Genomic DNA, 24,287 nt, shown 5'->3' with positions numbered 1-24,287 from the left:
GAAGTTTGTCCTTCATCATCTCTCTTTCTTAATTTTTTGTCTTTTCTCTAATCTTTTATGATATCAACCTTTTCTGATACCCAACATGTTCATTGTAGTTGTTGAATGTGATTTTTTTTTTTTTTTCAATTGTGATACTTCGAACCCTAATAGCAATTTTTTTCTTTTCAAAAAAAAAAAATGATTTATGAAACCTAAAAAAACTCAAATATTGTGGTCTAACCCTAAGACCTTGAACCATACTAAATTTTTTTTTTAATAATGAATTATTCTCATTAATTTGAATTTATATTATGGTTCAAAAAAAGGTTGAACAATTGAATTTCAATTGATTGATTATAGATCAAGACATTGACCAATATTGCTACAATATATGTTAATCGGCTAAAACAAAATTGATGAGAATAATTAACCATAAACCTCAAGTGATCTATATTGTATATTTATGTTGTTGGGAGATTAGGAATGAGAACAAACTCGCTAGACAGACTAACAATCATTTATTTGAGTCAATTTCTATTAGAAGATACTGGGGCATTGAAGAGACAACAAGTTATTATTTTGTTTTGTGTTTGGGCTGCATTTGTTTTATTTTTGTTTTTTGTTTTTGTTTTTTTTTTTTTTTTTTTTATATTTTGTACATCTTAGGAAATCTGTAGAAGTCATTCATAATAAAGTATATAGATTTTAATGAATCAATAAAAGTATGTTGCTAAAATCAATGGTTTTAAGAAATCCATAACAGTCTATCAACTTTTTAAAGAGTCTGTGGACTTTTCCAAAAGTCTATAATTTAAAAAAAGTCTGCATAAATCCAAATACAATACACCCCCCTTAGACTTCAACCATGATCCATTTTCACCAGTTATACCTATTCAAAGACAAGGATGGAGTCAAGCAATTTTGCATATACATGGTATGTTATGCAGATACTTGTACGGACAACTAAACATGTATAATCTAACTGTCCAGTCCTTCCCCTTCTTATAATTGATTATTCCATGGTTACTTCTCATTGGTAGGAAATGGAATGGTTGTTCAGAAACATTATATGCACCTTATAATCTGAGATTTACTTGTGATGTTGCAAAATATCTACTCATCTTGTTAATTACAGAAAATTGAAACATATCATTTAGGTTTCAATATCTTTCAGTTTCATGCCCTGTTTGCAATGAGTATGTAAGCTAGTGTCTAATAAACTAAGCATGGAGTATGACACATCATTGCAGGTACCATCCTGACAAGAATGCGGACAAACGGTGGTAGTATGACACATCTGGCTTTGAGGTGAGGTATTTTTGGGGTGATTAAAATGTTGGGCTATTGAAGGCTCAATTGCCAATATTTTGATCGGATTCCACACTGTATGCCTGTTGACATTGCATATGTTCCTTTTATTAGCATGCATTTAATATGGATTCCGTTGATACATTTTTTTACTTGGCTTAGCAAGAGTATTTATTGCTGAACATGATTCCTTTGTTTGTTACCCAGGCTATTGAATCAGAAAGCCAAGAATTGGAGCTGGATCTTTCAAGTTTGGGTGCTACAAATACAATGTTTGCTGCCCTTTTTAGGTTTGGTTGGCTTATTTACTACTTATTTAATATCCAAAGTTTTAGTCTCGGTTGTAAGTGTGAAAACATTTCTGATGGGGTCTTACGTACTTATGGTTTACACATCAGTAAACTCGAGGTGCCAACTAAGACTACTACTGTCAGCTACTATCTTGTAGGAGGCACTAAATGGCATGGTCACTGTTCGTCCACTTTTATTGGGGCAGCCTATAACAACAAAGGTATAAAACCATTATTTGGCTAAGTTATATGTTCATTGTTCAGCTTATTCAAAATTAGCTAAATATGAGGAAAAGTTTAAAGACAACATTTTTATCAGAACAAATGGGTATGTGTACTAATCAGAGCTTCAAAACTATGGTTAGCATATGATAACTATGACTCAACATGAGTGCTCATTGCAAGTCTGAACATTTACTAGTTTACTACTCTTCATTGGTTTTCTGCTCTCTAAATAATATATGTAACAAATATATGTATTTTGTATATATGTAGTATAATATAGGTGTTTGTGTTTGCATATATATATGCTTAGGACCAGAATAGTATAAATTTCTTTTATACTTGGAAGAAATTTGGTTTATTACTGCTTCATGTTTTATATAGCTTCAGTTTTGTATTACCTTAGACAGAGGACTATCTATTACTATTGGTTGAGGTTTAATGCCTTATTGTAGTCTACTTGCAAGCTCTGTTGACTATATGTGCAATTTCTTATCTATCTTGGATACTGGATATTAGATTATTAAGCTAACTTTGGTTTTTCTGTGTTGATATTACAGATTCTCATGGCACAAAGAGTAAAGTAAAGGAAAGCAAGTGCAAAAAGGTCCAACAGAAAGAGAGCAAAAAGCTCCTATAGAATTAGTGCAAGGTAGCTTCCAAAGCTAGACTCCAATGAGGCCATGAGAGCAATAAAGCTTGCAAACCTACTCTTTTATGTAAATTTCTGGATGTATATTTCTAGGAGAGTACTATTAGATGTACTTCTTTTGTGGATAAAAGATTACCTTTGCACAATCCATTTTGGTGCATGAGGTAGATTATATATAACAATTTCTTCTATATATTGATCAGTTACTGTTAATTTGGTCATTTTTTATTCCAATTCCAGCACATATAATGGATTAAATCATTCTATTAGGACAACAATAACCAAACAAAATAACCATACAAATTAACCATTCAATTTCTATTAGGTCATATGAATACAATATTCACAATGGCCACAAAATAAAAACTGTCGTCTGAATTCAAAACAGATCACGGATGCTTTTAAAAAACAGTTGTGTGAATGAAAGTCACACAACGGTTATAAAGAAAAACGACTTCTTAATCGCAGTCATACAACAGGCGCTCAAATTGCTTGTTGTCTTAATAAAGTTCATATGACAGTTGATGTTGTCGAGAGCCTATCGACATGCTGTCGAGAGCCTGTCGACAGATATGCCGATCCCTTCAGACGACAGTTTCCTAAATCAGCCTTCATCAGAGGTCACTGAGATAGACCACAGTCCCCTCCATATCAGATGACAGTTTTTAGCCGTCGTCTGATTCAATTTCTGTAGTAGTGCAAGCCTGATACAATATCTTCATCAAAATCAATGGACAAAAATCAAATGCATTATGCTAGAGGCTAGAATATGCAATCTTATCTTTATTTAGATAGGACTCTAGAGGCTGATGAAATGAAGTAGTTCATCAAATCCCTTCAACTAAGACTGAGCTTTCTCCTTTTATATTAACATATGACATTTTAGTGTATCGATGCAATTCTTCTATCATGAAACATAACTCAATGCAGCACTTGTATACTTTTAAATCATTTATTAAGCACATAAAGAAAAGTAATAGTCCATAGCTCCATACCCTTGACATGCCCATAAGAAAATCAGCTTGGATGAACTCAGACTTCAGGAGTTCATTCGACTGCCACCTTAATTTGCTGAGAACAACAGACAGTTTTTGTATCAAGTAACTGTAGCACATTGTTGTTTCTTTTTCTCTACATAAGGAGTCACTAATGGAACTTGGAATCCGGTGGAAAATATGAAACAAAGAAATTTTTTGATCGGAACTTGATTGAAAAAGTAAATATGAGAAAAAAAAAAAGCTGTTAATGAAAGAATATGAGACACACACCAGACATGAATTACAAGGAAGAAACAATTTACCATACTAAAATAATCCTGCAACTCCAATTACTGAACCACCTTTTACCGTCAATTGATTTTGCATGAATCCCTAGTATAAATACACTTGCCAAGCTTCACAAACTAAACTTTAAACATGAATCCGTAAGTAAAAATATATGCAATGCTATATTAACAATCTTATGGCCACTAATTTCGATCAGTTAGATAGACATTGGTGATTCAGTATGACATACAAAAGCTTTAATATTTAATCTAATGAAGAGAGAGAGGCAGGGAACACTAACGATCAATAACAGTTAACCACGAAGGTCTCTAGAAATCAATACCAGTTTCAACCAAAAAGAACTTAAAGTTGCTTATGACATTGATACTGTAGGTATTATTCTTGTACATGTCGTATTGGCATTCCCATACAAAACTATGACAAAGTCCCTTTACTGATATCTGAGAATCACAGGTAAATGCATCTGCATATAAATGGGATTGCAACGTGTGTTGGAATCCCCGAGTCTGCAGTCAGTTTCATGTGGAGTCTGTTTTTGGAAAGTAGGGTTTGGATTTTATGTATTTACGTTTTTTTAAAAGATTCTTTTGATTGTAAAAATCGTGGTGTTGATGTCCTAGGGTTTTTAGGAAGTGTCTATTCCTGATTGATTTTCTTGAAGATTTGTTGGAGTTCATACAAGGGAAGTTTCTTTCCTAATTAATGGTGAATTAGGGTAGAATCTTTAGGGGTAGAGTTGGTTGCCGTCAGTTCATGATATATTGAGTAATACACACGGTCAGAGCAGTGGAGATAGAGACGCAAGAATTGTGATAGAGTCTTGCATGTTAGTTTGAAATTGAGTCTTCACAAATAGTCAAACACTTGGTCCATGTATAAGTGTCATTGATTGTGTTCTCATATGCATAAAACTCTCTTGAGATCAGTAGAGACACAGTGAAGAAAGAAGAGCAAGATTTCATGATCGATCATTCAAGTGAAGGAGTTCTAGAAGGAAGACAAACTTTGTGTTAGTTTTTGTCTAAATCTTATAGCCGAGCAAGTGCTATTCAAGTTTGTACAAGAACATATCCTTTTGAATAAGATGATCATTATTTTGGGTTCTCAAGAGTAACAGCCCCGCAGTGTTTTTAATCTCATATTTGAGGTTTTCACTGCGTAACCAAAATCTGGTGTTTAGTTTTGTATTTTGGTTTCTGCTGCCCAATAAGGATTGATCAGTGCACTGCAATCCCCATTTTCCAGAAAATCATATTCTGTCCTTGTATTTTCAGATACAAAGAAGCAAAATAAATTTAATAGTTAGAGACCAGGCAACAATTATAAGAGACAAAAACCACTCACCACTCAACAGAGTCCTGTAGCTCCAGTTATTGAACCACCATTTAACTTCAACTGATTTTGCATCTTCAAATCCCTTACCCTAGTAAAACCTTTTAACATGAACCAGCTCTTAGTAGTCTGGTGTAGCTTAACACATGAATCTAGACCACTACCTTCGACAATGGTGAGGTGGCAGGGTTTGGTACTAGAGGATATCCAATAAATCTTTCAGTTTGAGTACAGCCACATAAACAGCACTCATCGGGCTCCATGTTTATTGTTAGGATGCAGATTATACAAAATCTTCCAAATCCCATTTACAATCAAATCCCAATCAGCACTAACGTCCATTTCACAAAAAGCTTGCGCCAAAGACTCAAAAACCCATGCCATGGAAATTATATATCAAACCTAGCAATTTAGTTTCACAACTAGAAAGTGCATAATTTCAAGCCTCTTAATCATTAATACCTTGGATTGCTTAAGATGCTGATAACATATTCAGTTAAGGGCCACTTCAATCAGTCAAATACAGACCAAATTTCCTTTATGGTGAAAGTCCGCTTGATACATGGTCCGTCAAGCATAGAATTTGTTCATCAAAATCAGATTCATTTCTCCACCTGGACAAATTTACAAATAAGATAGTATTCAACAAATTAACAACCAACTTCTGTACCCAAGAGGCTGATAAAATGAAATCATGAGATATAAACATTGTGAATTAGCAAGCAGTTCACGCAATAAGTGCCCTTCAATTAAGTCATGTAGCTTTTCCTTTCCTTTCCTACTCTAATGTGACAATTTAGTTCTATCTTGAAACATTACAATATATAACATAATGCAACTGCTATATACTTTTGAAACATTTAAGCTACTGAAAAATAGTCCATAGCTTCATACCCCTGACACACTGCATAAGCACATCCAATTGGATGAACCTCTACTTCACTAGTTAATCCAGTAGCGACCTTTGCTGAGAACAACAATCAGTTACCATATCAATTAACTCTTAACAGTTTATGGTCGAAATTTTCTTTTTCTTCTTGCATAAGGAGTTATAATATGTTACTTACTAATGAAACTTTGTATCCGGTGGAACTATGAAACAAATGAAATTTTTATGGGATCACAATGATGGAAAAAGAAAGTTGTTGCTAAAATAATTTGAGACACATGAGACATGAATTACTGTACAAATGATGTAGGACGAGATTTTAGTCAACTTCAACAAAGAATCTCGAAAAGAAAGAAGCGTCTGCACATTAAGAAGAATTATTTGAATATTGAAAATTGGTATTCAAATAGGCTTCTTAATGATGGAATTAATCATAAATTACTTTTTTGGATATATCGGGATTCTCAAGCGAAATCTTGGTTGAGATTCCAAATATATGTTTGCGTAATATTCTTTAATATTTAGGATTTTATTTCTGATTTTTATTTAATTAGGTTTCCTAGTTTTAGTCTATAATAAATTGTTCTTTTTGTTTTATAGTTGTATTAGGTTTATTCTATATGCCCTATATAAGGCACCTCTTCGATTGTAATTTTCATTCAAGTTATCAATAAAAAAACCAAATATTAGAGAATTTTCTCTATGTTTCTTACGGCTGTGCCCGTAATTGCTAGTGGATTCTAGCTCATCTCATATGGCTTTCGACGCTTGACGGAGCCTCTTACTATCGTGTTCACGCTTCCCGCATCATTTAGTATCAGAGCGGGTATCGCCCGCTTCTTAGTAGATGACGATCCAAGGGAGAAGTTCACTACCACCAACCTCAACGATGCTGGTCGTAGAGTATCTATCAAAGAAAGTTTCGTTGAAGAGGAACATGCCAAGAGATTCACCCTAGGACAACCTTATCAATCCAAAAAAAAAAAAAGAGAGAGAAAAAAAAAAACATGGAACGTTGGATATTCACAATGCCGGATTACGACGACTTCTGAACTACATGTGTCATCAAAGACAATGTATGCTCTGTAATAATTGATAGTGGTTTACGAGAGAACTTTGTAGCAAACAAAGTTGTGGATTATTTTCAATTACCGACAGTGAAGCTGAGTGATCCATACTGGATTCCATTTGGAGAGGATGAATATGCACAAGTAACAGAGGTTTGTAAAGTTCCTGTCTCTATGGGAAAATTTTATAAAGAAGAGATTACTTGTCATGTGATCGACATGGACGACACTGATGTGCATTTTGGAATACCATGGCATGAAAGCGTCAAAGGTGGTTATTGCAAAGACAACACATATTTATTTCGGTGGGAGTCACACAAAATTAAAATCAAGCCTGAAAGGATGAACATTAAGAATGACCATCCTGAGGTGTATGAAAAGGAACATGAAGAAGGCACTTTGAAGATTAAAGAGAAACTCATTAAGGACACGGAAGCTGATTCATTCATCACACCGATATCCATGTCATGCATGCCTAATTGTGTTCAAGATCAACCCAAGGAGAAGTCAATGCCCATTCCTTTTCAAGTGGAGGAGTTCAAGTTTCAAGATGCTTGTTCTAAACTTGTCTACGGTATTGGATTCATGGTGATACCTTTTAATTTCAAAAATATTGAAGTTGATGGCTTATCATGTTTTATTCCTACTAACGATCGAGCTACATACAAGAGGAACTCGAGGTCGAGTTCTTTTCAAGTGGAGGAGACTGATGTAGGACGAGATTTTAGCCAACTTCAACAAAGAATCTCGAAAAGAAAGAAGCGTCTGCACATTAAGAAGAATTATTTGAATATTGAAAATTGGTATTCAAATAGGCTTCTTAATGATGGAATTAATCATAAATTACTCTTTTGGATATATCGGGTTCTCGAGCGAAATCTTGGTTGGGATTCCAAATATATGTTTGCGTAATATTCTTTAATATCTAGGATTTTATTTCCGATTTTTATTTAATTAGGTTTCCTAGTTTTAGTCTATAATAAATTGTTCTTTTTGTTTTCTAGTTGTATTAGGTTTATTCTATGTGCCCTATATAAGGCACCTCTTCGATTGTAATTTTCATTCAAGTTATCAATAAAAAACCAAATATTAGAGAATTTTCTCTATGTTTCTTACAGCTGTGCCCGTAATTGCTAGTGGATTCTATCTCATCTCATATGGCTTTCGACGCTTAACGGAGCCTCTTACTATCGTGTTCACGCTTCCCGCATCAACAAGGAACGAAACAACTTCTTGTGCCTACATAACCCTGCAACTCCAATTACTGAACCACCTTTTACCTTCAATTGATTTTCTATCTTTATATTTTAGCCTAAACTTATCAAGCTTCGGTCAGAACTAAACTTTAAAACATAATCTGTAGCTAAAATATATATGCGACGCTATGTTTGCAATCTTAGGGCCACTGATTTAGCTATTTAGATCAAGGTCAGACTATATGGGCATGTTGCTTAACATAATTGAGTACACACCCACCCACCCACCTTTGATAACAATGATATTGCCAGTGCTTGAGAGAGTGTCCAACAAATCTATCAGAGTCAATGATTTAGACACAGACAGCACAAAATGTTTTTAGAGTCCATTTACCAACAAGATGTTTTAGCCTAAAATGATAAAAAAAAATATGCCAAGAAAATTAGATTATTGTTGAAGGAAAATCAAGTCTTGTGTGCCTAATCAAACTAGGAGTAGTAATAGGAGAGAATGTTCTAGAATTCCTAATCCTACTCGGATTAATATTCTTTGTAACATTAGAACATGTACTTTGTAATCCCTATATATAGGGCTCCTATTCTCAATAATATGATTACAATTCTCTCTACAATCTCTCTCGAATTATCTCATACTTAAACACGTTATCAGCACGAGCCCTAACCGGCCACAAGAAAAAACTCCTTCACCGATTGGTTTAACTATCCTTGCACCTAGCCCCTTGCTAGCCTGCCTGCTCCTGCAGCCCACTCGGCCAGCATACTTTCCAGCCCGCGTGCCTGCCTGCCAGCGCGCCCCCGCGCCCAGCTCGTTGCCCTGCAACCCCGCGCCCGCTCCGCGTTGCCCCTGCAACTCTGCCGCAAGCATCTGCTGCTCCTTATAACCACATTGACCAGCCAAGGTAGCTAACCAACCTGCCATATCTTGGCCTAGCTTCCTGCAATACCCCGGTCACACCTACCACACATCTCGGCCTAATCTTCTGCCACACTGGGCCACCCTTTTCTCGGTTTCGGTCAACAACACCACATCAACTCCAAGTTCAAGAATCAAGGTTTCAAGCTTCGAATTAACAAGTAAGTATCTATAATTAAAGTTCCCGCTTTCCGAATTTAATTCCTCCTTCTTTTCTTCGGGACTTGCAACCTCCCTTCTTCTACATCCCACCTTTCTTATAACGTGGGTTCGATTCTTGAAAAGCGGAATCGTGAGGATTCACGCAATTAACGAACTAAGAGCGTTCGTAAGACTTCGGACTAAGAGCGTTCGCAAGCATCGATTTATGACCATATAAACATCATTATTTCGGTCTAATCCAATCATTCTTGGAGATCGATTTCTTGGTAGCATGGCTCGGAAATCTTATTATTTAGTTGTCGTGGAAGTTTTAGCTCCGAAATTAATATATCTCTTCTTCTTATTTCAGGATGTCAAAGCTTGACTTTCCTATCCTTGACTCAACTGGCTCGGAATATCATAGTTAGGTCACGGATGTTGAGAACCATCTCACTTCAAAAGGGATCCTACCCGTAATTCAAGCACCAAATCCCGAGCTCATATTTGAGCGTACGGCTACAAATAATGTCACCGCTCTCATCTTGATGAGACGCCACATGGATAAATCACTCCGATTGGAGTACATGGCAATCAAGGATGCTAGAGAATTATGGGTTGCCCTGGAAGAGCGATTTGGTAATGTCAGGGATACCCTCCTCCCCGACTTGAAAGTTCAATAGAGTAATCTACGATTAGTCGACTTCAAGTCTGTAGCTGGATATAATTCAAAAATTCTACGCCTCAAAACTATGTTGGGGTTCTGTGGACAGCCTGTCACAGAGCAAGAACTAATTGAGAAAACTCTCTCCACCTTCCCCGTCTCAGCTATTTTGCTATCAAAGCAATATCGAATCGAATTCAATACTGGACGGATCACGAGATTTCATCAGCTAATTAATGTTATGTCTGTAGCTGAGAAACATGATAATATCCTTGTGAAGAATTATAATTCAAGGCCTATAGGAACCAAGAGCATTCAAGAGGCAAATTATAATATTGCACCCAAAGGAGGGCGCAAGGAGCGGAACCCTAAAAATAAGGGACACAACTAACGTTTTGGTCCATATAACCGCCCTACAAAGGAAGGTAATAGTCAGAATGAAGGACGAACACATGGCAACACATGGCAACGTGGGAGAAGAGGCCGTGGGGCTCCAGGAGGTGGAGGAGCCGCCCAAGGCCGTGGGATAGGCACCAACTCCTCTAGGGGACGCCACCCAAGTGCAAATAATGCACCTCAATTAAGGGGAGGAAATCACAATGACATGTGTCATCGATGTGGATCAAGTGAGCATTGGTTCAAGCAATGCAATGCCAGCAAACAATTAGTTGCGCATTACAAGGCATGTAGAGACTTTAGAGAGCATGAAGCCTATCTTGTCAAAGAAGAAGATGATGGTGATGATGCTAACGTCAATCTCACCATAGCGGACTTCAAATATGACAAACAACTGCACAAGGATGCTGCAGATTTTGATTAGTGTAGACCTTAATTTTATTTTCCAAGAATTATGTAATGGCAATATGCCTTAATCAATAAATGATATTTTGTATTAATTCTATCATATGTGGCGCACCTAATTAAATATTATGTCTAGGAAAGTAATTGAGATTAGTGGTACTTAATAGAGCATTGCTCCACCAACATATCTCTCTACTTCCCTGGTCATATTTGATTGGAGTTACCAAATGGATAGGGTGACTACCATTTGTCTATGATTTGATTTTTATTTTGGATTAGATTATGGTCACGAAACTTTGATCTAATCATTGGTTATTATTAATAAAGCATCGATTTATTTTATTCAATGTCTTGGACATATTTTAATTTCGAACTTTATTATTTTTTCAGTATGTTTCCTGGAGGGCTAGAATGCCTCGTGGATAGTGCAATTACACATACCATCCTTCGAAATAGGCAACTATTTCTATGGATGACACCATCTCGATCTTTCATGACTACGATGGCTAGATCATCTCAATTGATTCATGGTAGAGGACCAGCCCAATTTATGTTGCCAAATGGCACAATTTTGAATGTCACCGAAGCTCTTTATGCTCCTAGGGCCTAGGGCAAGCAGAACCCTATTGAGCTTCAAAGATATAAGAGCCAATGGTTTTCATGTGGAAACACATTGTGAGAATGGACAAAAGTTCCTTTGCATCACCTCTAATGACTACGGACATAAACAAGTATTAGAGAAACTTATGTGTCAATCTAGTGGGTTGTATGCAACCATTATTCGAATAATTGAATCCAATCATGTTATGAGAGATGATTTATGGGATTTCGACACATATAGGCTTTGGCATGACCGTTTGGGACACCCAGGTCGTGATATGATGATCCGTATATTAAAGACTTCACACGGACATCCATTTTTCAGAACGAAAAGAAGTAAAAATCGGATTTTGGACTCCGAAAGAGCCCCTGCGCCTCACGGTGCTGTTCACCCCCAAAATCGGCCATCCTTGGCCGCCGTCCCCCTGCGGTCTCAGGGTGGCATTGACTCCACCAAGGCTCTTTCGTCTCCAAATTTTACTTCTCAAGTCCTTTGTGACTTCGTGGCTCAACCAGAATCCTCATTGGTTGTTTCTAAAGCCCATCATTCGTTCTGCAAAGCCTGCTCTTTAGCAAAATTAGGATCGAGACCATCCTATGCAAAGAACACTAAAGAAAATATACCATTCTTGCAAAGAATCTAAGGTGATATTTGTGGACCTATCCAACCAACTTGAGGACCATTTAGATATTTTATGGTGTTGGTTGATGCATCGACACGCTGGTTACATGTCATGCTATTGTCCACTAGAAATGTTGAATTTGCTAAACTCCTAGCCCAGATTAATAAGTTAAGGGCTCACCACCCTGATCATCCTATTAAGTCTATAAGATTAGACAATGCTGGGGAGTTTACATCAAAATTTTTTGATGATTATTGCATGTCCATTGGGATTGATGTTGAACATCCAGTTCCTCATGTTCACATCCAAAATGCTCTCGCAGAAGCCGCCATGAAACGACTACAAATGGTCGCTAGGGCATTGGTAATGCGCACCAATCTCCCTATTTCTGCTTGGGGCTATGCAATATTGCATGCAGCTGTGCTTATTCGTTTAAGGCCCACTGCCACTCAACCCTTTTCTGCATCCCAAGTAGTGACTGGATATGAGTTTAATGTCTCACACTTACGCATATTTGGGGGTGCAGTATATATGCCTATTGCGCCGCCACAGCACACCAAAATGGGTCCTCAACGACGATTAGGCGTTTACGTTGGATATGATTCTCCAACCATTGTCCGCTACATAGAACCCTTGACAGGCAATCTCTTTACCGCTAGATTTGCGAATTGTCACTTCGATGAGACATTCTTCCCGTCGTTAGGGGGAGATCAGAACATAAATATTCAACAGGAACGACAGGAATTATCGTGGTCTGTCCCCACTTTGTCTCATCTTGATCCCCGAACCGCACAGTCCGAAATTGAAGTGCAGAGAATTCTCTATCTTCAGAATGTAGCAGAATCGATGCCTGATGAGTTTTTTGATATCGCTAAAGTGACGAAATCACACATACCTGCTGCAAACGTGCATGCAAGGATCGATGTCCCTAAAACTAGAGGACATGATGCCACCTCAACAGTACCTGAGCATGGCGCCAACGTCCCCTCTCATAGTGATGGTGACGTTGTGGCTAGGCCCACGGCTCCTGCCAGGAAGCGCGGGAGACCCATAGGTTCGATGGATTCTCACCTAAGAAAGAAAGCGAGTTTGGCATAAAATAATCCAATAATCATCGATGTAAATAATCCATCTCATGATAATATTCCGGATTATGGTTATGTCCAAGAGACATCATTGGGGGACGCTCCAATGTCAAAACCAATTCCAGAAAATAGAGAGATCTCCATGAATTACACTAGTGTACATGAGATGATGAATAGAAATTCTATGGCTATTGATGATGCATTTGCATATCATGTTGCAAAAGGAATTATAGAATATGATGATATCGAACCTCGCTCTGTCGAAGAATGTCAACGAAGAGCGGATTGGCCTAATGGAAAGATGCGATCCAGGCTGAATTGGATTCACTAGCAAAGAGACAGGTATTTGGGCTTATAATGCAGACACCCCCAGATGTAAAACCTGTTGGCCATAAATGGGTCTTTGTTAGAAAGCGTGATGAGAAAAATGAGGTACGATGGTTAGATATAAAGCCCGCCTTGTGGCGCAAAGTTTCTCACAATGCCCTGGAATCGACTACGAGGAGACATACTCTCCCGTAATGGACGATATAACGTTCCGCTACCTTATCAGTTTGGTAGTTTCCGAAAAACTTGACATGCAGCTTATGGATGTGGTTACAGCATATCTCTATGGGGATCTATATTCAGAGATATATATGAAGCTTCCAGATGAACTTCAATTACCCAAATCAAGTGGCTCTAAACCATGGAGCGCGTTTTCAATAAGATTAAAACGCTCACTATATGGATTAAAACAATCCTGACGGATGTGGTATAACCGTCTACATGACTACTTGATTGGGAAGGGATATATTAATAATGAAATATGCCCATACATGTTCATTAAAAGAACAAGTTCTGGATTTGCAATCATAGCAGTTTATATCGATGACATGAACCTAATTGGAACTCTAGATGAGTTGAAGGAAACTGCTAAATACTTGAAATTCGAATTTGAGATGAAATATCTTGGGAAAACACAGTTTTGTCTCGGTTTAGAACTCGAGCACCATAGTGATGGGATTTTGATCCATCAGTCTGCATATACTCAGAAAATCCTAAGGCGCTTTAATGAAGATAAAGCAAAGCCTGTGAGTACTCCCATGATTGGTCGTAGTCTTGAGCCAGGAAAAGATCCGTTTCGTCTAAAGGATGAGGACGAAAAACTATTAGAGGCCGAAGTGCCCTATTTAAGTGCAATAGGCGCATTATTGTACTTAGCTCAATGCACAAGACCGAATATCTCATTTGCAGTGAACTTGTTAGCTCGACATAGCTCTGCGCCAACACGCCGCCATTGGATTGGTGTAAAGAAAATCTTTCGATACCTAAGAGGTACGCTTGATATGGGCCTATTTTATCCCTATAGAGAGAAAAGGAATGACGGAAATTTGGGACCGGACCCCAAGAGGCAAATTGCCACCGTCCATAACATGACCGCTGGCCATGTTGCCGCCGCCCATGGTGGCCGGCCTCACCCTATTCCCCTCCATCAAAATGAACAATCATGTTTTGATGGGTTTTGCTGATGCAGGGTACCTCTCTGACCCTCACAAAGGTCGCTCCTAAACGGGTTATGTCTTTACAATGGGAAGCACTGCGATATCTTGGAGATCGACAAAACAGACCCTTGTTGCTACTTCCTCAAATCATGCAGAGATTATTGCTCTACATGAAGCTGTGCGTGAATGCATATGGCTAAGGTCTGTAATTAGACATATTCAAAGAAGTTGTGGTTTGAAGTTTACCACAGATGAACCTACATGCATTTATGAGGATAATGCAACTTGTATTGAACAAATGAAGTTAGGTTTCATCAAGGGCGACAACACCAAGCACATATCGCCTAAGTTCTTTTTATAATCAACAACAACAATCACTTCTAAAGATTGAAGTGAATCAAATCCGATCAGAGGATAATGTAGCTGACTTATTCACTAAGTTGTTACCTAAATCTACTTTCAAGAAACATGTGAAGAGCATCGGATTGAGAAAGTTATCCGAACTCCCATGATTGTAGCAATCAAGGAGAGATATCGACAACAGGGGGAGTTATGATTTCTACATGTTCGATCTTGAAGAGTAGAGGACGTGTTGTACTCTTTTTCTCCTCCTCGAGCGTGTTTTTGTCCCACAGGGTTTTTCACTCGAGCAAGGTTTTTAACGAGGCAACGGATGAAGCATCACCACCAAGTTTGAGCGGCACAAGGGGGAGTGTTGAAGGAAAATCAAGTCTTGTGTGCCTAATCAAACTAGGAGTAGTAATAGGAGAGAAGGTTCTAGAATTCCTAATCCTACTCGGATTAGTATTCCTTGTAACATTAGAACATGTACTTTGTAATCCCTATATATAGGGCTCCTATTCTCAATAATATGATTACAATTCTCTCTACAATCTCTCTCGAATTATCTCATACTTCAATTATTTGAAAATTAATAGAAAGTACATATATTCAAGCCCTAAAACTATTAAAATGAAAAGTGAGTCTCTAATGAGGATGTTACAATAAGGACCAAGTAATGGAATACTTGAGATGCTAATCACATATACCTAGTTTAGGTGAGCCCTCACTTCAATCAGTCAATATATCGCAAATTCCTTTATCGTGTATAGCTGATAATCCCTCCTGCATAGAATGTGTTCATAAAAAAAAGATTCAGTTCTTTAGAAGGAGTCAATTCTTTTGCAGTTCAACAAATTAACAACGAACTTCTGAGAGCGTTGGACTGCAGTACCAGACTAAACTTCTGAGAGCGTTGGATTTCTGAATACATAATGCAAAGTATTCATAATCCAATTAATAATATGAATACCTGAATCTAAATATGTTCCTTTATTGAGTAGAAATACATAACAATACTAGGAAATAGACATGAATATATGAGGAATCTAACAGTTGAGAAATTAACACATTAAAGTGTGATGATATTGAGGTATATAGCTAGCATAACTATTTACTGCTTGTCAACTTCACGCCTCTAATACCATTCTTGAAGCTTCAATCAGTGTGTTCCATAAATAAGTGTATCTTGGTGTATTTTCTGTAGGAGTCAGTAGGAGAAAACATAATTAGGGGACTGAATTGAAGGGAAAGTCAATTTCAAACTAAGTAAAGATTCGATTAGAATTTTCAGGCCACAATAGGATTATTAAATCTTTGTTTTTTTTTTTTTTTTTTTTTTTTTTTTTTTTAAAGGTATCACATCATATAAGATACAGTATATTATAATGCAAATGATATTACATACCAGAAAAAAAGTGGATATGATTGATTGACAGATTAATATCACCAGAAAAGCATGGTAACTATTTTTCTTCTTTGTAAAATGAAAATATGTAATTTCACTAATGGTACTTCAATTTGTTTCGGGTTGGGATATCGTAAAAGGAAGGAAAATTTTATAGGCACACAATAAAAGAAACTAAATACAAGCAGAATAATATCAGATACATCAGACAACAATAACGGGGAAAGTAACAGCTCACCAGTCCCACAGAATCAGGCATCTGAACCACCATCAACTTGAACTGATTTTGTATCTACTATCTAGCTTCAGACACCAAACTTTTAAATGGAATCCATAACTAGATTATATATATAAGGCATTGACAACCACAAAGTGATCAAGCTTATAAACTCTATACATAATATATTACCCAGTTCAGGTAAGAGCCACCTGAGTCTAATTGGTAACGAATTTCCTTTAAGGTTTACCACTGCTTGAAAAGCACTCCTGCAAGAATGTGTTCAATCATCTGGTGTGCATAAAAGTGAATGCAGCAGACAAGGATATACCAATGTTGTAAAAGAAGACCATATTGAGAAAGATCGAACCTTTGATTACGGGAAGTCTGATCGATTCACTTGTCAAATTCCAATCAGTTTCATTTCCACAAGAGACTTCAGCCTATATGACAAGAAAATCCATGTAATGGAAACTAGATGTTTAAATAAAAAGATAAATAAATTTATTATATAGGACTACTTACAAGTTACAATGTTAATATCAGATTACCTAATAGCTTAGGTAAGAGCGTCTTGAATTAGTCAAAAAGCTAGACAAGGTGGATATGATTGATTGACAAACTTATATCACCAGAAAGCATTGCATCTTAATATACAATATTTGCAATTGATATGTTAATTACATGCCGGAAAATGTGGATATGTAAATTATAGATTGACAGACTATGTTCAGGGCTTCAGGCGTAGCTTAACAGAACAGAGGGCTTTATGTCTGGACCATATATTTACCTTCAAGTAGGCTTCAACGATTGAGATGGCAGCATTTGAACGTTCCTTTTGCAGAAACACCAATTACCGAGCTCCCTGCTGCTTATTGTTAACATACAGATTGCAAAGAAAGCTTCCTTAAACTAGATTATAAAATTAGAGTAAAGATTCATTCAGAATTTGCATTTGGTTATCGATACCTGTTTAGTTCAACCATCCAGATTGGATTGTGAGGTTTGGGATGTGAGAAATTTTGTGCCACTCCTTCCCCACGCCTTCTTCGTATTCTGCTTCCAGAATTGGACAACGCCGAATGTCCAATGTACGCAGTGCTTTTATCTTGTAGAGGAAGTCTGGCAGTGCTTTTAGCTTTGGGGACCCAGAAATTTGCAACTCAGAAAGGCGTGGCATTATTGTGATTTCAGAAAGAAAGGCCCACTCTTCCCAGTTCTCCATTGATGAAAAAGAGAGTCGTTTCAATTTGGGGAATAGAATTTCTGAGACTTCTTCTTCTTCTTCTATTCCCACAAATTCAACTCCCACCTTTTTCACATTCAACATCTCCGATATTGTCAGAATTTCAAGCGATGGCAATTTTCCAAGAGGAGGCAAAACTTCACAAAATCTCCAGCAACTGAGATCAAGTTTTCTCAAATTGTGTAAAGACTTGATCCAATAGAGAGATTCGGTGGTGCCATGGCACCACAAAATGGATAAAGATTCCAAATTTTGATGTGGTTGCAATGCTTTCACTATTTCTTCATCGCCTTTTCTCTGCTCTTGACCTCCGAGGAAATCTACTACCAAATGAGAGAGGTGCTCCTTATTCCCCAACTGTGCTTTCTCTATCTCACTCGCATCATCTTTCCCCAAATATGCTATAGAAAGGCTCCCCTGAAGCTGGTCCATGATTCCGAGATCTCCAAATTTCAATGCTTCATCATCATCATCATCAACCTCACATACATAAAAGCAGTCCAGTACTTGCAGACTTTTCAAACTCCCAATCCCTTTCGGTAAGTAGCTCAGCCTCCAACAACCCCGAACATACAGATGCTTCAAGTTAATCAACTTTCCCATTGCCTTGGGTAGTTTCTCTAGTTTACTACACACAACAAGGACCAGAGTTTGTAGATTGTATAAATCACACACAGCATCCGGTAATTCTTTCAAATTATAACTACCAGACAAATCCATATATCTCAAATGAATCAATTCACCAATCTCTTTTGGAACTTCATTGAGCTTGTTACAACTCAAATTCAATGTCCTGAGGCATTTCATTTGCATAATTGAACCGGGGCTTATGGTTGTAATGCGCGAATCAAGGAGTGTGAGGGTTCGCATATTTTTGCAATTGACAAATGAAGTAGGAAGTGGACCTTCATGTACACTTATTAAGGTCAAATGACGAACCTTATCACCCGGTGGCTCTATTTTTTTATTAGCCCCCTTGGCTGCATCTATGATAGTGCATTCTTTTTTGGTAAGAAACATCATAAAGTCATGCACAATATCATGCATTTTGCACCCATAAACATTTCCTATCACATCTTTTCTAAAATCTTGAAAGAAGGACCGCATTGATAGACTTTCAAAATAACATTGACCTATTCTTCTCTTTTCTTTTTCTCCCTTTGAATTAAGATAATCTTGTGACATCCAAAGTTCAATCAAATTGTCTTTTTTGAGCTCATAATCTTTGGGAAATATTGCACAATACAGAAGACATCTTTTGACTGCAGGGGCCAAATCATAATAACTAAGTAACAGTGGTCGGAAAACTTGTTCCTCAACTTCTTCTAATTCCCATATCTTACTATTCAAAACATCCCACCATTCCTTTCTTGTTTTCTTATACCACAGTTGACTACCCAAAGTCTTTGCAGCAAGAGGCAAACCTTTACAACGTTTCACAATTTCCTTACCAATAGCTCCAAACTCATCAGCCTCATCTTCTTTCCTATCCAAAAACGCGATGCTATTGAACAAAGCCAAACAATCCTCATCATTCAACTCATCTAAATAGATCATGTTGTTGGTTGCTCTCATCATTTTAGCAACCCCTTGTTTTCGCGTGGTAACCAATATTGAACTTCCTTCTTCACAACTTCGCATTATTATTGGTAGTTTCAAATTTTCCCACTTTGTTTCGTCTTCGGTCCACACATCATCTAGAACAAGGAGTAACTTTTTATTCTCAATATGAGTCTTGATACACTGCAACAAAATTTCCAACTCATTTGAACTGCTTGGGGTTCCTAAGAGACTTTCAATGATCGCTTTAGCTATCTTGATCTCATCAAAAGGGTCTGAGACACAAACCCATACTTTCTTATCAAAATGGGCTGCAACCTTTTCATTGTTATAGGCTAATTGGGCAAGAGTTGTTTTCCCCATGCCTCCCATCCCTACAATAGGGATGACAAGGAACCTCCCCCCATCTTCGTTACTCCCTCTCAACAACTTGCTCAACAACATCTCTTTTTCTTCTTCTCGGCCAAATATCATAGATATATCGACCAAAGATGAAGTCTTCCGTCGATGAATACGCTGTTGATCATCATGGCCACCTATTGTAGATTGATGAAAGCCATACATTTCTCTTTCAGCAGCAATCACAGTTAGTTTCTCATTCACTTTATCCTTCTAGCAATGCTATGATGATGAATTGCCTTATTGACTTGGCCAAAACAAAAGCAATTGGCAGGAGTGGGGAAACATACCTTCTTCTTGCCTTCCTCCACTTGTTGTTTCAAAATTTCAGTGTTCCACTCGTCTAGGACGTCGTCCATCTCGTACGATACATCTTTGAGCTTCTGCAACCAGTCTCTGACCCTGGCCTCCGTCACTTGTTTCTTCTCTGCATCCTCCAGCACAGCTTGAATGGCTTTGAGCTTGCTGCTGAAACTTTTAACATCTTTGTCAGCCTTCAAAACCAGTTTCACCACTTCATTTGTGTGTATATCTACTACTGAAGCCAATTGCTCTAGAAGCACAGAGATGAGTGCCTCAGCCATTTTTCGTGTTATAACTTGATTATAATTGTAAGAGAAAAAGAAGAGATGATCGAATATGAAATTTTTGGATGTGTGCGCTCTGGCCTCTCTTCTACCAAGTATATAGTGTCGAAATTAGATAAGCTAGGGACTACAGGAGCCAATGAGCGTGCCTCAATTATTTGTTCAACAGGTTCAACAGAGCATTATGAATATTCCTCTCTAATAATTGCAAACATGAAGAAGCTAAAACCACAGGATTGGATAAGCAGCACTGACGGGTCCATAATTGCTTTATCGGCAGCACTCTTTACAGCTGCTCCATTTTCAATAGTGACCTTATAGTCCAACCCATGATTTAAACGCAGAGTCGCATACGATGACAAATTAACATTAGGTAGAATATTGCTAACAAGAGTGAATGAAGTAATTAAATCTCGAGTATGCCAGGAAAGGATTGCTAATTTTTGTATATCAGAAGATGTAATAGTTTTTCAGTTGTTCAAACACGAGTTTTATTTGTTCAACGGTAGGTTCACTTAACCGTTAATCATCTCCCACATAAAAAATCACGCATACAATGTCACATTCCATACCATATTAGTATCATGATTTCCAATTCCATGTGTTTGGTAATTTCCAACGCCTCATTTGAGTCGGTACCAAGTTAGCATTATACTTTTCAAGGAGGATGAAACTATAACCGCACAACATAGAAGCCCCACTTGTTTGATAGCATGGTTCTGAAGACTGATGAATTGAAGCTCCAGACTAGAAGGCTATAAGCTGATTGCACTAAAATCTCTAGATTCATGTCCACGTAAACCGTCCACTATAAAACAAAAAGATCTCAGAATTCAGAGAAACAGAGGCTCTTAACATCAAATCTAAATGATGGAACTACGTACCATTTTGGCCATCAGTCCTCAGCATATCTGGTTACTTATGGTATGATTTTCTCCAACTTGAAATAAGAACATTGTTTTGGAATATATAGCAGAGTATCAAATATCATACTTAATAGATCAAGACTTCGAATTGGATCAGAGTTCCAAGAATTATTCTACCATTTAAGAATCCATATTTGTTCTCATCAGAAACAGAATGAGAAGGAGATAATTACTTTACATGCTTAGCAAACCACTGCAACTCGTCATATACGCCTCCTCTGCACTCTTTGCATGCAGCTACTTCATATTCAACATCGTACCACACAGCCCAACCATGTGCAACTCGTCATCAACATCAAATATGAAACAGAAAACTTGCAGTTCCTATTGCAAAGAATTTTAATCTGATAAATTATTCAATTACAAAACTCTGTTTCAAAATTGTCTGAACCTAATAGCTAATGATAGGTTGCTTCATGATTGATTCCCACTAGCAAATATATATAAAATATAGGTTCTTAAGGTTGATTACACTTCTTAGAAGACCTACAGCACCGAGTTGTGATCAAATTTCCTCCCAGAGTCCCAGTTACTAGAATTTCCAGTGCCTGGGAATCTTAGATTGGGTTTAAACATTATCCAAATGAAAAGAGAAAATAATGGGTTCAATCACCACTATCCAAAGCTAAAAATGCATAATCAACAAACCCATTAAACCAATCAAGAGGGAATTGATCAGAAAAGAAAGAAAATACCTCGCCCTTTGGAGCAAATCACAAAACAAAGCCTGTAAGATTGGATGGGGAACGCCGGAGAAGATGATTGCAATGAAAGGAATTGCAGGAAGAAGAACTTGAGAATAACTTAGCGACAACCAGAGACGGGAACTGAATAAACAAGTGAGAGAAAGATTTGGCTAATGGCTACTGAAAATTTTCATTAATGTCAAGGTTTTCGGATTTAGTTTTTTTTTTTTTTTTTTGACCCCCTTAATGCAATGTAAACCATAATGTAAATACATAATGATACCTGGCCAATCATAGGCTCATAGCCAATAATAAGAGGACACATGTTCATTTAAAAATTTGTTTAATGTCAAGGTTTTCGGATTTAGTTTTTTTTTTTTTTGGGTCCTGACCCATATAATGCAATGTAAACCATAATGTAAATACATAATGATACCTGGCCAATCATAGGCTCATAGCCAATAATAAGAGGACACATGTTCATTTAAAAATTTGTTTCTTAAAACTGTAATATTAAACAGGGACATTTTTTTTTTTGAATTAAAGGAGGTCAGTCAGATTTATAATTCAGCAAACAGTACCAGAAACGACACACCCCGGGGCCGACAGAAAGAACCGTCACTTAGGACATACAACGAATCTATACTAAGACAGAGCCTCACACTCCCGGGTACACCAACCTTTTAAGGACCAATAAGCACCTTTATTCTTACAAGACCTAGAGACTCAGAAGCAAATAAAATAAAAAGTGACAACCAAGCAACTAGACCTTGCGACCCATAGGGAAATTAAACATTGCAATCCGAGAATGCAGCACTTGCATCCCCAAGAGAACCAACATTTGCATACAATTCCTCCATAAATGTCTCAGATTTCTTGCATGCCTTCTCCACCGAAGCTTGAATCACACGATAAGTGTCACAAACCGAGTTTAAGGCCCAACCATTCCATTCTTTGGGATGAGCATGGATGACTCCCCCTGGACCAGCAGGCCCTGAGCCAACCCAAAATGCCATAAATTCGGCCCAACCCATAGATGGGAACACAACATCTTCCTCCTTCCAACCGCCGCAGCATGAACAGCCCCATCGTCGATCACCGTGCCGGCGCCAGCAGATCGACTCCTCCGGCGAGCTTGATCCATCCACCATCACCCCTGCCATTGAAGGACTACATCCGGAGTAGAACATAGGAGTCCGGGTCCAACCAAACCAACCAGGAACTCCAGCCGTTTCACCACCGTCAAGAGCCGCAAACCCAGACGAGCAATTTGCAACACATCGGCCATCCTTCGCCAGTGAACTTTCAAAGCGATCGGGTCAAAAAACCCAATCCTCTCCACCGTCGCTTAGCCCAGATCTATACGGCACCACGCACATAGACCTCCATCGCATCCCAATCTGCAGTTGGTCCACCCACCAAGCAAAAACATCGAGTCCGACACCACCATCACCACTAAAACTCGAAACTACCACAGGAACATTGTCACCCAAAGCAACGAAGAAGAGGAGGAACAGCCAGAGAACGACCATGGCCTTTATTGGCGAGCAATAGAGGAAAACGGAGAAACCGCTGCCGTAAAGGAGATGTTTCTCAAACCCTAGCAGAGAGACGGATAGGTCAGTTATAAGTATCAATTAAAGAAAAGATGATCGATAGATTCTATATTAAACGGGGACATAATCTAACTACTTTTTCATAACATCAGGAATATCAAAACTACTCTAATCTTAATCACGTGATATTTTTCTATTAATAGGTCAGACGGATCCAATGTTTTACTAAATCTAAGATCTTCTAATTATTGAGAACTTCTTTTCTTATTGGCCAAATTCAATCAATATATTTAACAAATTGATTGTCCAACTTTTTAGATTGTTGAATAATTTTTTTTTTTTTTTTTTTAGGAGAGGAAGATATATTCCTGAAATCAAAAGATCATACGACCGTATTAAGTCAGTAATCATATCACTAAAATAGTCTCATCATTGTGTCGAAGCCACAAGCTGGCCATACCAAAAACCATTCTAGCTAGTGATACTCAATACAAATTGGTAAGCTCACTTAAAAACGGTTAAACTAACCAAAACGAAATACTAAAAAAAAAAAAAATGAAAATAACTTAACCATACTCATCTCATACACTAAATGCAGTCGCCCAAGAACATAATGTTGTACGCCAATAATTAAGAAGCAATGGGAATGCTACCACAAGCTTGGCAAAGATCAAAAATGGCACTCCCCAAGAGGCCCAAACCAACCCAAGCCCAAGTAGAGTGAGAATGAGAGATGGGCCAACCCCAGGGACTCAACCCACCAAACTCAGCCACCTAGACCAGACCGGGACAACACCTTCATAATAGCAG

At 37.7% G+C, this 24,287-nt stretch overlaps 1 protein-coding gene and 1 long non-coding RNA gene across 13 annotated transcripts in view; both read right to left on the bottom strand.

Annotated features, from left to right (window-relative positions):
• LOC112180191 (disease resistance protein RGA2-like) overlaps positions 1-20,624 on the bottom strand; it is a 67,773-nt gene extending 47,149 nt beyond the window's left edge. For 5 of the 12 annotated variants that reach the window (XM_040511208.1, XM_040511207.1, XM_040511211.1 and 2 more), the window contains exon 1: positions 17,487-20,624. In XM_040511208.1, coding sequence (XP_040367142.1) covers positions 17,491-19,887 — 2,397 coding nt within the window. In that variant the 5' untranslated portion in view covers positions 19,888-20,624 and the 3' untranslated portion in view covers positions 17,487-17,490. Of the gene's footprint in view, positions 1-15,442; positions 16,094-16,538; positions 16,809-16,887; positions 16,961-17,307; positions 17,386-17,486 lie in introns of those variants that run through there. The other 7 variants (XM_040511215.1, XM_040511213.1, XM_040511214.1 and 4 more) reach the window with 7 other exon arrangements.
• A 128-nt stretch (positions 20,625-20,752) lies between these two features.
• Positions 20,753-22,072, bottom strand: LOC112180837. The gene is made up of 3 exons (XR_002928531.2): positions 21,931-22,072; positions 21,194-21,559; positions 20,753-21,117 (listed from the first exon to the last, which is right to left on the bottom strand). It is a non-coding gene; the product is annotated as an uncharacterized LOC112180837 (long non-coding RNA).
• Between the last annotated feature and the right edge of the window lie 2,215 nt (positions 22,073-24,287).

Source organism: Rosa chinensis, chromosome 7 (genome assembly GCF_002994745.2).
Source record: "Rosa chinensis cultivar Old Blush chromosome 7, RchiOBHm-V2, whole genome shotgun sequence".
NCBI lineage: Eukaryota > Viridiplantae > Streptophyta > Magnoliopsida > Rosales > Rosaceae > Rosa > Rosa chinensis.
The sequence above is the reverse complement of the archived record's forward strand: the minus strand, read 5'-3'. Positions and strand labels throughout refer to the sequence as shown.